Genomic DNA, 16,675 nt, shown 5'->3' with positions numbered 1-16,675 from the left:
TTCCCTCACCCAACTATCTTCCCCTTTCCCTTATGTTCCCCACCCCTCCTTTTCTCACACCCAAACAACACAATGACAATGAATGAACTGAAATAAATACACTGACAAAGGACTGACTGACTTAGTGACTATTTTAAAATATATATTTTTCACATCGAATATAAAAACATGAAACAAAAATTAAATTGGAAAAAAGCAACAGTGACACTAGTTGCCGGATCACCAGCAGTGCATTTGTATTTCTCTTTTGGTCACAACAGATTTCTCTATGTGAAATTCCGGCTGCTCTCCCCAGGGAGAGCGCATTGCTACACTACAGCGCCACCCATTTTTTTTTTTTTTTTTTTTTCCTGCGTGCAGTTTTTTTTTTTTTTCCGATTGTGGTGGATTTTTCTACAGAATTTTGCCATGAACAACCCTTTAGTTGCTGTGGGTTCTTTTACGTGCACTAAGTGCATGCTGCACACGGGACCTCGGTTTATCATCTCATCCGAATGACTAGCGTCCAGACCACCACTCAAGGTCTAGTGGAGGGGGAGAAAATATCGGCGGCTGTGCTGTGATTCGAACCAGCGCGCTCAAATTCTCTCGTTTCCTAGGCGGACGTGTGATCTCAAGGCTATCACTCCACACGTCCCTATGGTCATGGTCCCTATGGTCATGTGACTACAGTACAGGACAGAAGAAGAAAGAAGTTGAAGAAGAAGAACAGAGACACAGGCATCCCCCTGCCAGCTAAATACTACTACTACTAACAATAATAATAATATGCAAGGCATAATAAAAATGCCTAATCAAATAATCTGCTCTATGCGCTTTACACTACAACAGTTTACAACATTCATCAAAACATGCCTGTCAGTCCAAATAAGTGAACAAAACATCACTGAACTATAACAAAACAATGCATCACAAGTGCACATCAAACCTATATATATTATACATAAAAACATTACAGACTATAACAAGACAATGCATCACAAGTACACATTACGTTCAATGTCCACATCAAATCTATATATTATACATAAAAACATTACGAACTATAACAAGACAATGCATCACAAGTACACATTACGTTCAATGTCCACATCAAATCTATATATTATACATAAAAACATCACAAACTATAACAAGACAATGCATCACAAGTACACACCACGATCAATGTCCACAGCAAACTGTATATATTATTTACCATACACAAAAACATCACAAACTATAACAAGACAATACATCACAAACAGCTCACCTGACACTGCCCCTCCATCTTCCTGCCCCTCACCCCCAGCCCCTCCAGGTGCGTCCGCAGACTCCGTCGCAGTGACCCCCTCCCCCTCCACCTCCCCCCTGCCTCTGAGCCCGGACAACCCCGCCTCCCCACAGTCCCACGAGAAGTCCACACTGCTTGCTCGCGAGCTGCGACTCGAGTCTGAGCGTGCCATGCTGGGCATGCGCTCCCACTTCGTCCTCCCCCGCTGCTGGTGGTGGTGGTGGGGGGGTGTGTGGTGAGGAGGACGACCCCCCCTGCCGCTGTGGTGGTAGGAGCGGGAGAGGTGGGGGTGGGGCCGGGAGGAGGGGCTGGTGGTTCTGGCGGCCGCTGTGGAGAAGGAAGACCTCTGCCCTGACTCTCGGTCCCCTCCCCCTTTCTCGATCAGTTCATGCAGCTTGGACGTGATGGACTCGAACTCGCCCTGGATGTCATGCACCTCCGTCTCCAGGCTCTCCAGGTTCTGGATCACCTCCTGCCCGGAGTTCACGTCCGTGGAAGACATCTCCACCACCTCCGGCGTCACCATGGGCTCGCCCAGGTGGTGGTCTAAGCTGCGGCTGCGACTGATACGCCGCGCCTGCATCAGCGCAGGGTCTGGCATCGGGGAGGGGGTCTTGCCGTAGTCCTCGGCGAAGGTGGACCAGTCACGTATCCTCTGCATCAGGGACTGGCGGAACTGGCTGTCCGTCATGGCCACCGGGTGGCCGGCCAGGTAGGGGGACGTGTCCTTCTCCTCATCCTCCCAGCTCCACTCCTCCCCACTGCTGTTGAAGCTGCGCAGGGACTCAGACACCTCCAGGGAAGGATCATCCTCGTAGTCCTCACTATGGGAAGCATTGTTGTTGCCCTTTCTGGCCGACAGGAGGTTTGAGTCCCAGACCCGCTCCCCTGAGTGTAGCGAGGAAGACTTTCCGGATGATGATGCGGGCTCTGTACGCACAACAGGGACAGACAGATCACCGTTCGCCTCCCCCTGATCCTGCAAGGGGACTAAATCATCCCTGGGAGGGCTGGTGCCTGTCTGGTTGCCCTGTAGAGAGGCGAAATAACGGTCACTTCTCTCCTTGAGCGACGACACAGAATAGTTCTCTTTGAGAGAGGGGCTGAGCTCCTCAGTACTGTCAGCCTCCTCCTCTTCAGTCACTTCCGGTAAAGTTTCGAAACCCGATTCAGCTGTGGAGTAGAACGATTCCCTGATCAGGGGCTGGTCGTACTGTGGAGAACTCAGGCTGGAGCCTCTGCCTGAGGAGTTGTCTCTCTCAATGTCAAGTCGGCGAGGAGGCTTCTGGGAGGTTCCCATGCGGCGGAGTCGAACATTGTCCACTTCCTCTTGTTCCTTTGGTGACCTTGTCCTTCGTCCCAGTGCAACTCCGTATTCAGGGGAGTAGTAAACAGCGGGGGTTGGTCCGCTGGAGTTGTTGCCCATGGCTCCATCGACACCACTGTCAGAGGAATCCTGCACACAAGGCGATATTGTTTCCTACAGTTTTGTATATCTTATTTTTTATTCATAAAAGAGAGGCTATAAAGTGTTACACAGAAATATACCAATTTATTTGACGGATATCCGGGATCACACTAATTCACAGTTATTTGGGGTCCTGCTTGCGCACACCTTATGCATATAAATTAAATATCACACACTTTCCTCATACATTCTAGGCATAGGCTTTATTGTCCAAAGAGACTGAAAATCTCTTGTTTTTGTGAAACTGAGAGCACACCTTTTCATCCCCTTTTACACCGATATGTTGGTGATGAATACTCTTTGTGCAGGACTGTAGAAAACAGAGATTTTCCCTGTCCTTGCACGACCAGTCTAAAATAGTTTTGAAAAAAGCAGCACAATTCTCCAGTTTATGAAGTGCACCAAAGACAGCAGATAAGATAACTGCGAACCAACTACATTGCAATCCTTATTGGATTTGTTCATTGTAATTCTGCCATGAGAGTTACCATTCACATTCACATCCCCAGAAAGATGACCAAAAAACTGTGGAGACCTTTAAGCGTGAAGGAGAAGATGTGCAGCTGCTATGAAACGCAGTTTAAGTCTATGTTTTCAAAACCTTCAAGCCTATTAAATAGCTGCACCACTATACGGGTGGAAAACAGAACAACAAAAAAAAACCCCAACAACAACAAATAACAGCCTCTAAAATTCATCATCACTCCCTGCAACCCACTTTCAAAGCAAAGCGGCCATACTGCACAGGTGGCAAAAAAAAGAAGAAAACAAAAACGTAGAAAGAACAAAGGCTCTAACAATCAACAGCCACTTAAATTCATCACCACTCCTCTCAACTGCATGCACGCACAGCATACGTACGTTCATACGTATGACGTGACTCCTCTCAAACCAGCAAAGCCGGCAGTAAGCACACCACTAGTGCCAGTACTTGGCCACAAAACCAGCAGCTGTGTGATACAAGGAAGCAGATAACACAGAGGCCTGTACTCGCACACCGGCCACTTGTTGTTCACACAACTTCAGCCACCACTCCCTTCATATCAGTCTCACCATGCACTGACCTGTGCAGTGCATGTCACACACAAAGGGAAACAACAGCTTTGAGTGGTTGAAAGAGCTGACTTTCAATCTGAGGGTGCTGGTGGAGATTTTTCCCTATCTCCCGGGTCAGCACATGTGCAGACCTGTTTGTGCCTGAACCCCCTTCGTGTAAATACTGATGCAGAAGATCAAATGCGAATGATAAAGATCCGTAATCCAAAGAACAAGAACATAAATAAAATGCACGCCCTGAAAATGGGATATGGCTGCCTACATAATGCAATATTGCATAAAAGCCCACTTGTACACATATACAAGTAAACATGTGAGTTGCAGCCCGAGAACAGAGAACAAGATGATGACAGAGATGATGAACTCTTTCATGTTGTTGTCAATTTTTCACTTCCTACATAATTATCTTCAACCAGGTATCAGATGATAAGAACTAGTCCATTTAAGTATATCCATTAATTTTTTTTGTTCTCCTTTGTTTACTCAATTTTGAGAGAATAACATTTTGACTTTCAAATGATATTCATATTTTATATAGTTTCAAGTTTTGATTATCTGATGTCCTTTCACTCTTATTGGAGTATGGAGGATTACAGTAAGTACTATAAAATAAGGATTTCATGTCCAAAATAAGCATTATGCACACACATGCACACTTAATCATATCAACTGACTTATGACACGAACTTATACCACCATCGGAGGGGTGAATTCACACCCACTGTGTCAAGGGATCGGCACATGAAAGTGGCACCCAATCCTTTCCTTCAGCCATTCTAACATTTCTCAACCAAACTCAGGTACCCAGTGTGAAGTGAGGAAAAATCTAAACAATTATTACAGTGCCTTTCTCAAGGAGACACCACCATGCACTGGTGAACACTGGATCAGAAGTCTAAACGCCAAACTAGCCCTGCCACGGCACCTCTAAGGTTCACGGGTGCAGAAAACCAAAAACCAAAACAAAAGGCGGGAAAATGTAATGGTTCAGAAGAAGAGGGACGTCACACTTAGTACGTACATGTATCAGGAAAAGACTTTGTATAAGGTTTCTTGTTGTACTGTTCATCTAGAACTGTGTTGTACTGTGGAGTGATGGCTGAGAGGTAACGCGTCCACCTAGGAAGTGAGAGAATCTGAGCGTGCTGGTTCGAATCACGGCTCAGCCGCCGGTATTTTCTCCCCCTCCACTAGACCTTGAGTGGTGTTCTAGACGCTAGTCATTTGGATGAGACGATAAACCAAGGTCCTGTGTGCAGCATGCACTTAGCGCACCGTAAAAGAACCCACGGCAACAAAAGGGTTGTTCCTAGCAAAATTCTGTAGAAAAATCCACATCGATAGGAAAAACAAATAAAACTGCATGCAGGAAAAAATACAGAAAAAAAAAAGGGTGGCGCTTTAGTGTAGCAACGTGCTCTCCCTGGGGAGAGCAGCCTGAATTTCACACAGAGAAATCTGTTGTGATAAAGAAATACAAATATTGTGACAGGTTCCAAAATAAAATACTGTTTAAACCAAGAGAGAAGTGGGGACAGGAGAGGAGGTATATTTAACAAAGCATGATTTATGCATAAAATCAGCGGGCTGATGAGGTTTTGAATGGTTTGGTGCAGGGGATAGTTTTAGCAAGAGTCTGTGTATGTATGTGTATGTGTGTGTGTGTGTGTGTGTGTGTATGTTTATGAGTGTGTGTGTGCATGTGCATGCATGGAATACATGCACATGTGTGTGTGTGTGTGTGTGTGTGTGTGTGTGTGTGTGTCTGAATAATGCAGAGAAATAAAACCAGAAAACCAGGAAGGAGGGTGCAACAGAAGTGAGAGACAGAGGCTGAAGTGAAAAAAAGAGACAGACAGAGCATGATACTATCATATCTTTTTCTGTCAGCCTTTCATCTTATTTGTGAGTCACTTCAAGAATACTTCTTTAGTTCAAACTGCACACTTTACATAGTAGATTGTACACACACACACACACATACCACACAACACACACACACACACACACACACACACAACACACCCAACACACACACACTATTACTGACACAAAACTAACCCACAAAAGAATGAACACATCACCAGAGGTCTTTACACAATCAACGCTGATGTACGCCATGTTAAGCTGTTCACAATGGACCTCCAAAATATCACCATCCTATTTTACTTCATTGTGCAATGCCAGTGCCAAAAAAAATCTTCTGTTTAAGACCAGACTAAATCAAGCATTAAATGTATAGATGGGAATTTCCATCTAAAAAACAGAGAGCAAAAAATCCCGAGAAAGAATGTTAGAAGCATTACAATGCTACTCACCTTCTGACAATAGCGATTAATCATTAGTGAATGCAGAGCTTCCTTACGAATGAAAGAACGGTAATTTGAATTGCATGAGTCACATGATAGGATGTTTTTTTTCTCTCTATATCTCTCAAATGCATTGTATTATAATATTGTTGCGAAACACTTGTAAATACACACACACATGCGCGCGCACTGAAACAGCATTACACAAACATACACACACAAAAATGTATGCATTACACACACACACACCAACTCATTCACACACATCCACTCCCCCCCTCCCCTTCCTCTTACATCAATAAAAGTGAAAAGACGGCACACTGAATACCACTACTACTACATACATCCACCTATACACCCACACCCACCCCTCTGCACCCCTATAGCTACTGTAGCTGTGCAGATCCAACTGCACCCCCCCCCCTCTCTTTTCCCTCCCTCTTCCCTGCTTGCTCAATAACCTGGGATTGTGTAGAGAATGGCTTACTAGTATGTAAATTAAACCAAGTGACAGGGATTTTAGGAGGGAAGGGGGGGGGGGGGGAGGCCTAAATAAATAAAAATATATACAAACAAACAAAACAAAAAAAAAGGTCCAAGTTTCAGCAGGCTTGCTTGTGGAGAAGGTATACTCTCTTTGGTGTGGAGTGTTGGCCTAGAGGTAACGCTGTCCGCCTAGGAAGCGAGAGAATCTGAGCACACTGGTTCGAATCCCATAGTTGCCAGTATTTTCTCCCCCTCCACTAGACCCTGAGTGGTGGTCTGAATGCTAGCCATTCGGATGAGACGATAAACTGACGTCCCATGTGCAGCATGCACATACATATATCCACTTCCCTCCCCCCCCCCCACTCCTCACACATCAATAAAAGTGCATGGCAACAAAAGGGTTGTCACTGGCAAAATTATGTAGAAAAATCCACTTCGATAGGAAAACAAATAAAATTGCAAGCAGAAAACATTACAAAAAAAAAAAAAAGGAAAAAAAAAGAAGAAGTAAAATGGGTGGCACTCTCAGTGTAGTGACTGACGCCCTCTCCCTCATTCATTTCACACGCCATCTCCACCACTTAGAATGTATATGACTTCATAGTTATTTACCACTTAGAATGTATATGACTTCATAGTTATTTCAAATACTATCTCCCCAACTTTTTGTGACTTCACAGTTATTTCATACACTATCTCCCACACGAAGAATATAATTTTATGTGACTTCATATAGTTATTTCAAACACTATCTCCCCCCACTTCGAATGCCTGTGACTTCATCGTTACTTCGGACACTGTCTCCCCACCTAGAATACATGTGACTTCATAGTTACTTGACACACTATCTCCCCCTACTTAGTATGCCTGTGACTTCATAGTTACTTCAAACAATGTCTCCCCCACTTCGAATGCCTGTGACTTCATCGTTACTTCAAACACTATTTCTCCCCCCCCACATCCCCCTTAAATATATGTGATTTCATCGTTATTTCAAAAGCTATCTCCCCCTACTTAGAATGTCTGTGACTTCATAGTTACTTGACACACTATCTCCCCCTACTTAGTATGCCTGTGACTTCATAGTTACTTCAAACATTATCTCCGCACCTAGAATACATGTGACTTCACAGTTATTTCGAGCACTATCTCCCCACCCAGAATATTACTAGATATTATTTCACACTCTATCTCCGCCCACTTCGAATGTTTGTGACTTCATATAGTTATGTCACAAACTATATTCCGCCCACCCCCACTTAGAATGTATGTGACTTCATAGTAGTAATATTATATTTTTTTCACATGCTTTCACCCCCCCACCCAGAATGTGTGTGACTTCACAGATATTTCATACACTATCTTCCCTCATCTGAAATCCAGTTATTTCATATGCTATCTCCTCCCCCTTGACTCCCCCCCCCCTCTCCTTACCCCCCAAACCTATATATAACATGTCTGTGACTTCAATTATTTCATATGCTACATCTCAAGAACCAAAATTTTACCTTCCACACATGATACGTTCTGAAGGAAAGTCCAATCTGCAGACGGCTGAACGGAACACATAAGTGAACTCTCTTCTCTGTCCGCATCATCTCTCTGTTTATTGCTTTCAATTTGTACATGATGGATGTATTACGGTATGCTACAGCCTCTGATTCTCACTCTTGGCTGAAATATCTATTAGTTCCTGAAATCGAGTTGTTACTTTGTTGACTTTTATTTAATTTTGCTACTTTTACTTTTTTTTTGTTTTGATTCACTTGTTATTCTTTAAAATACTGTTTTGTACTTGGAAGCTTTGTTGTTCTTTGTCCTGAACTTCTGATATTTTTCCTTCAAAGATTTATTCAGCTGACACTGCCAGCACCTAATAAACCCCGAAAACGGAGAATGGCTTCCTAAATAGTGATGCCGAAAACAAAATACGACGAAACAGTCGTAAGAGTGTGCCTCGTCCTCTCGTTGACAGATAGATATGTGGGTAATCGTTAGTGAAAGCTGAAGAATAATTTGATAACTGAAATGCAAAAATGTTCGGTACACGCAACTAGGCCTGAACTTTTAATCTTATCAAGAGTCTGAAATCAAGGGAACGTAAATTGATGTGTCTTGCTCAACTCCTTCACAAAACGTTCCTATGAACACAAAGTACGTGACTGTATCAATCTCTGTCTTCTCTTGACAGTTTTCCACCACAAAAGTGTCAAAACGAACACTTTCACACTGAAAACAACAAAAAAATATCGAAGAAACACTCTGCTCCGCCTCCTGGTCGTCTGATCACTATCGCATCCACACGCTCTTTTGTGTGTGTGTGTGTGTGTGACACATACTACTACGACTTATCAGCTATTCTGTGACGTAATACCACCACACATGATGCACAAAACTGAAACCTTTCGACAAACTTCTAAAAGCAACCGCCATTGAATGAGGTCACGGCACAGCCTCGGTGGGAGAGAAGTGGCTTGCGATGATAACGAGCCAGCCGACACTCACCAGCATGTGAGGAAAAACGAAAGGAGCTTATCGCTGGGTTTACACAACAGCAGACAACGAGACACGACACTTTATTATTAGCACAACAGTTATGCTCGGACTATCCGTGGGTTGATGACATCTTGTGACTTTCCCAGTGAGTTATTTTTAGACATGCCCTTGTTTATTTTCGGATTTTTGTTGTTGGCACGCTTGCAACATTGTTTAATCATCAAAACCGATGGCATGGTGTTATTAATTAATCCAGATTCGAATTCCGCGTACTGCATATAACCTCGGAATTATTCTTGTAATGTTGTGGAGAACAAGTTTCGCGTTCGTACCAGTGACAACAATGCTTTGCTCATCACAACACCACAGTTACGAAATACCCAGTTTACGAAATACTTGGTCACGAACACTTTGAAAGTTGTTCAGTCAGTAGAGTTGTGTCACGGTGTGTGTGTGTGTGTGTGTGTGTAAAAAGCATCGTTACACTGCTTACATGTTTTCACATGAGAAATTGGGGAACAGCCAAAGTATAAATAGTTTGCACTGATTGTATTGTATTGTATTACTCTTTTTGTCACACCAGATTTCTCTGTGTGAAATTCGGGCTGCTCTCCCTAGGGAGAGAACGTTTCTTGTTTTTTTCCCTGCATGTAGTTTTTTTATGTTTTCCTATCGCTGTGGATTTTTCTACATAGTTTTGCCAGGGGCAACCCTTTTGTTGCCGTGGGTTCTTTTACGTGTGCTAAGTGCATGCGGTACTCGGGACCTCGGTTTATCGTCTTATCCGAATGACTAGCGTCCAGACCACCACACAAGGTCTAGTGGAAGGGGAGAAAATACTGGTAACTCTGCTGGGATTTGAACCAGTACACTCAAGATTCCCTTGCTTCCTAGGCGGACGCGTTACCTCAAGGCCATCACTCCACTGAATGATATAACTGAATATGGCAGAATGTGTGTGTGTGTGTGTGTGTGTGTGTGTGTGTGTGTGACAGAGACAGACACAGAAAGAAAGACAAAAAGAGAGGCAAGAGAAAAAGAGACAAAATAAGAGAATGCATGCATATACATAAAAACATTTTAATTTTGTGTGTGTGTGTGTGTGTGTAGGTGTGCGCGAGCATGCGTGTGTGTGTATGTGTGTGCGTGCGTGCATGCATGCATGTGTGTACGTATGTGTGTGTGTCTCAAAGGCTACAGGCACACAGACAAACTTTGACACCGAGTCAAAATGCTTGTGTTAGGCCTAACCTTGACACACAATTGAAGTGCTTCTGTTTCGCCTCTGGTCTAGCCAGAACAATAGGACTGAGTAAGCAACAACAGCAATAAGAAAATCTTAACCACATGATATGCACTCATTTACAAACATATATATAGAACATACGAAGACATTGTCCTCAAGCTGTGTGCTTCCCACAGAAACAATGAAAAAATTCATATGACACTTCCACTGGGGTGAGGGAGGAAGAGAGGGAGGATGAGGGAGAGAGAGACAGACAGACAGACAAATAGAGAGAGGGGGAAGTCCTGTTACTAATTATGGAAAGGCTTTGAAGTGGCCGATATCATGAGATGCTTTCAGTGTCAAGTTTGTGCATTTTCCCTCTGTTTCGATGAGGATGTTTTGTGTTTTTTTGTTGTTGTTGTTGTTGGCTGGTTGGTTTGGCTGGGTTTTTTTTTTTTTATAATCTCAACTGTTTGAAACATAAACAGGAATCACCCCTACACTATCCTGATTAAAGCCAGCAATAATATCTTTCTTAATTCATGTAACAGTTGTGTGTGTGTGTGTGTGTGTGCGTGTGCGCGCGCGTGTGTGTGCGCATGTGTGCGCACACGTGCGCACATACAAACACACATACACATACAGAGGATTAAAAAAAATGTAGTACATGGGGTAGCATATCAAAATCAAAGAAACAACTCTGGAGGCAATGACAACTTTCAGTTGCACAAAAAAATATTTTCACAATCAAGAGAACTAAACTTCAGTTCATAATGATCACTGACAATCAGTAAATGTCTATGTCCATGCGCTGTGGACTAATTGCATTAGTCAAACTTTGCAATGATACTTCACACATGAACTGAAAACTGACTCTGAAATTAGAAGGCAAGACTGCACTGGCTCTTAGCGCTGCAGCTTTGGGGGGGTGGGTAGTTGGCCTTTGGGAACCATCCCAACGTGCCACGCCGACTGTCCCAAAGCCCTTTTGATCAAGAGAGTGGGGATGTAACTTGGACAAGACACTCTCCACTATAAGAAAAAAAAAATCAATTCTGGTAATTGGGGCGGACAGCAGTTGCCTCATCTGCTGTTCTGATGGTCATAATCAAACATGACTATCATACAAAATACAAATCTGCATCCACTGCCACGTACAGCAGCTTCCATAACCCACACTGTATGCCAGACTATTACACAACAGCATTTATGCACATTTTCTGTGTACCTTTTGCAATTGTAGGACTTGGTATTGCAAATCTGAATGAGTGAAAAAAAAGAGGAACATTTAACAAGAAACATCAAACAACTACTGTAAGTGTAGCTGTTGCCCTTATCAAGACAAGGGAGTGCAACTTCAAGCCGGAACAGTTTGTTTCAAAAGTATTCTGAGCAAGAAATATCATCCTTGATTCAATTTTTTAAAATTTTTTTTTTAAAGTCAATATACAATTAAATGTGAAACTGAATCATTGGCAGCCATATGAAGTAAATTAAGTTAAAAACACACACAAAAAAAACTTTCTGTTAAGCTTTTTAAAAACAACTAAAGGTTATGCAAACCATGCTTTAAAAAAAAAAAAAGGGAAAAAAAAGAAGAAAATAAATGAATAAATAAATGTTGAGGACTTTGTGAAAAGACCCAGATCACGCAGCCAAACCACCACATCCTCCAATCCACATGTGCACAGAACTCCAGAAGAGTGCCCTCAGAGAAATCACACTGACACAGAGTCACACAAACGGAGCAGTGGCCCTGTGGTATCATGCCCTATGAGAAAGCCAAGTGTCCAAGTGTTTGAGTCCCAATTACGAACTAGTATTTTTTTTTTTACCCCCCCCCCCTCCACCTCCCACTTCCCCAGCCCCCATCACCCTCCCCTCAACTTTGAGAGGTGGTCTGGGTGCTAGCTTTTCCGATGAAGCGATAAACTGAGGTCCAGCGTGCAGCATACACTTGACGCACGTAAAAGAACCCATGGCAACAAAAGGGTTATCCCTGGCCAAATTTTTTTTGGAAAAAAATCCTCTCTGATTGTAAAAAAACCCAAACACTTGCAGACAGAAAAAAAAAAAAAAAAACGAAAGAAAAATAGCACTGCACTGGGTATGGCAATGTGCTCTCCACTGGGAGAGTACCCCAAATTTCACACAGAAAAATCTGTTGCAAGACAAAAAGTAATACAACACAATCTAAAATAAACATGCACACACACACACACACACAAAGCGAGATACATCTCCATCTTCATTCATTCATTCATTTAAATACATTCTTCAGTCAACCCCATACCCGACTGATGTCAACCAAGGATGCGAGCTGAGCTGCTGTAATGAAACCCTCACCCATCCTGTGTGGTAGGGACACACACACACACACACACACACACTCACACACACACACACACTCACACACAGAGAGTTTCCCACCTTCCTTCTGTCACCACCACCACCACTACCACTACTGGTGTCACTGCTAACTAGAATGCCATGTCTTGCCAACAAGCCAAGCCACTGTCATGACTCACTCACTGTCTGCCATTCATTCATTCCATTCTGTTCTGCTCTGTCTGTCTGTCTTCAGTTCTGCTTGCCCTTCCCTGGCTTCATTACCATGGCAACAATCTGTGTCACCTAGCAGCAAAGCCTTTTTTTTGTGTGGTCTTACTATACTGTTGGATTGAATGAACATATCACACATGCCCAGTCTCACGTGTGCGAGCGCACACTCATAGAAACACATACACACACTCACACACACACAGAGGCACACACACACATACACTGAGGCACACACACACACTCTCACACACACACACACACACACTCGCACATACACACACACACACACACTCACTCACACTCTCGCTGGTCACAGCTTTTGTCTTTATGAGGCCAAATGAACAAAGTTTACACACACCCGAACACGGCACACACTCTGACTGTCCCACTCACTGTTTTGGTTGGTGCAATGTTTGAACTAGATCTGAGGGGCAGGCCTTCCTATACTATGATACTGACAGAGAACAGAAGTGGGCAGAGGGGGGTCGGGGGTGGGGTGTGTGCTGGGGGGTAGGGGGGGGGGGGCGCGTAGAGGAGGAATAGCTGAAGGGGAGGTGGTCAGTGAGGGAGAAAAAGAGAGACGCAGACATGAACAAAGTTTACAACACAGACAGGCAGAAGAAACATAACCCTGAGGCAACACCTGTTTAAGTGATATACACAATGGAGACACCCCCCTCATACACACACACACACACACAGACACACACGTACACAAGCTGTTATCATTTCCACTTTTTTTCCATCTTTTTGCCTTGCTCCATTCTTTGTTCACCAGTGCAAATGCAAAAATCAAACAAGATGAATGTGTTTATGTATGTGTGTGTGCGTGTGCGCATGGGCACACATGCATGTGTGCACAAGTATAAACAAGTATGTGCGGAGGAGGGGGAAAGATGTGTTCAAGTGTTTATGTGAGCATGCAAGTGCCCACATCTATATCTTCCTCTGTGTGTGTGTGTGTGTGCGCGCACGTGCGCATTAATAAAACAGCAGGTATCACAACATCACACCTATTAAACCGAATTCACAACTCCGAGCACTTCAGCAAGTACCACTTCACTTTAGTAGAGTAGTGGCCATGTGGTAACATGTTTGCCGAGGAAGCAAGAGAATCTGAGCAGGAAAGGGATTGAATCCCGCACTCACAAGATTTTTCTCCCCCTCCACTAGACCTTGACTGGTGGTCTGGACGCTAGTCATTTGTATCAGTTGATAAACTGAGGTCCTGTGTGCAGCATGCATTTAGTATATGTAGAAGAACCCACAGCAACAAAAGGATTGTCCTTGGCAAAATTCTGTAGAAAAATCCACTTTGTAAAGTAAAATACACTTGCAGACACAAACACACACACACTTGCAGACAGATGCACATACACACACACCTGCAGACAGACAGACACACACACTTGCAGACAGACGCGCATACACACACACACTTGCAGACAGACGTGCATACACACACACACACTTGCAGACAGACGCGCATGCACACACTTGCAGACAGACGCACATACACACACACTTGCAGACAGACAAGCACACACACACACACACACCTGCAGACAGACACGCACACACACCTACAGACAGATGTGCACACACACACACACACACACACTTGCAGAAAGATGCACAGACACACACACTTGCAGACAGACGTGCGCACACATGCACACACACACACACACACACTTGCAGACAGTCGCACGTACACACACACTTGCAGACAGACATGCGCACACACACACACTTGCAGACAGATGGACATGCACACACTTGCAGACAGATGGACATGCACACACTTGCAGACAGACAGGCGCACACACACACACACACACACACACACACACACACACACTGAAAAGAAAAGAAAGAGGGTGGCTCTGCCCTGTGGTGATGCACATTCCCCAGTCAGAGAGGCCCGAACTTCACTCTGCTGTGACAAAAAGCCAACACAACACAACACAACACAACACAATACAAGCAATCAAAAGACAGAGAATCAAACAGGGCAATTACTGAACTGGCCAGCCGCAGCAGCAGCAGGTGTCTACACTCCCTGTCTGCCTCATTTCCCTCTGGTGCAAACCTCTTTACTTTTCTTGCTTCCACCACCACCACGCACACGCACACACACACACACACAGATCATTATCACGTCCATTACTCAGTATGGCTCTCACATTCCTAACAGTAACACCATCAAACTTTCAAAGGTTGCTTTGGACTCCCAAGTTGTCCATTTGGTCTCAAAGCTTAATTTGGAACGATTCATGCGCACATTAGAAGGCAAAAATATTTGAATTAATCTGACATTTTCAAATCAACATTCTTGTCACTAAAACTGATGGGCATAAAACATTAGTATTACATTAAATAATAATATTACACAATATAGGTTATTCAAACACCTATGAAATTAGCAGGCATGCAAAACAATATTCAAAAGAAAAATAATGTCATGCCATCTTCTAGCCATACATTCCGGCAATTGGGAATAGCCAGATTTTTTTTTTTTTTTTTTTTTTTTTATCCGGAGCCTCAACGAAAAAAAAACCTGTTGATGATCTGGAAATACGGCTTAATCCAGAAGATTTACAATCTATTATTAGTATGACTGAAAAGATGTTTCCAACTAATGATATTGGCAGACAAAGTTTTTTTAGTTTTTTTTTATAGAAAAAATGAATTTGTTAAAGTTTACGATGGACTCACACACAAACAATCGAACATCGGGCTATGACACAGACTTTTTCTTTACATAAGTGAGTCCAAATCTATTAAATCAACAGGCATACAATATTTATAGTCAAACACCTGTGACCCTACTCACAACAGTAGATGGAGTTGACAAGGGGAAAGGGACAAAATACAATACAATGTACTACACTATCCTCCAGTAAAATGTAACTTTTGTAAGAGCCAATGCAGTGCAATGCTGAGCAGCTCAGCACATGACAGTATAATTCAAATGAACACAAGTCTCAAAACAACAACAGACAAATAAACAAAACAAAAGATAGAAACAAACAAACAAACAAACAAAAAAAGCATCCACATAAACACAATCACACCAAAACTAATTTGACATTCTGCAGCCAAACATTCTAAAAGTGAAAAAGGAAACAGAGTCTACTTTCTACATTTGCACGCATTTCATTCCTTTGCACGCAACTTTCTCTTGCTCGACAAAATTCTCACACAATCACAGACTCTCCCACTGACAGACATTGCCATTAAGGGTAACTTAACATCAGAAACAAAACAGGAAACCCAGAATACACAGACACATCTTGGTTTAAACCAAGATCAAGACATGAACTGCGGGACCATCAATAACGCTGCCACACAAATGTATGCAGACCTTACAAGCTCTCCGAGCGCTATACTTTCTCTCAATGAACTGATCTGCAAGTCAAATGTCACGAAAGTGCCTCATACTCCTCCATTCTCACAGTCTGTAATGGCAGACTTAACGATCCTTGGATTTTTTTTTTTTTATTGTATTGATCACTTCTCCTGTCTTTGGTGGTGAGTGTTCACGACTCATGTAAAGGTAAGAGTCAACGCACGTGTCTCACTCTTGTTATCAACATAGCACTCACGGTTCATTATTGACTGATCACTGCAATAAACCTTGTGTTTTGCATCACACATACTAGTCATATGTACAAAGTTGTTCAGCAGTTCCGGGAGACTTGAATGAACGACACTCCTCTTCCCACCCTCACCATACAAATCTCTTCAGTTTAAAGGGCAAATGCGTGCGTCTCAGTCTTTTTGTGTCTGAT

The 16,675-nt window shown here is 43.2% G+C and overlaps 1 protein-coding gene across 4 annotated transcripts in view; it reads right to left on the bottom strand.

Moving 5' to 3' along the window:
* Positions 1 to 16,675, bottom strand: part of LOC143286770 (uncharacterized) — a 41,321-nt gene that overhangs the window by 12,262 nt on the left and 12,384 nt on the right. For 2 of the 4 annotated variants that reach the window (XM_076594541.1, XM_076594544.1), the window contains one exon: positions 1,253 to 2,729. In XM_076594541.1, coding sequence (XP_076450656.1) covers positions 1,253 to 2,729 — 1,477 coding nt within the window. Of the gene's footprint in view, positions 1 to 1,252; positions 2,730 to 3,602; positions 3,713 to 8,103; positions 8,878 to 16,675 lie in introns of those variants that run through there. The other 2 variants (XM_076594542.1, XM_076594543.1) reach the window with 2 other exon arrangements.

Source organism: Babylonia areolata, chromosome 10 (genome assembly GCF_041734735.1).
Source record: "Babylonia areolata isolate BAREFJ2019XMU chromosome 10, ASM4173473v1, whole genome shotgun sequence".
Lineage (NCBI taxonomy): Eukaryota > Metazoa > Mollusca > Gastropoda > Neogastropoda > Buccinidae > Babylonia > Babylonia areolata.
This window is presented reverse-complemented; position numbering and strand designations above follow the sequence as displayed.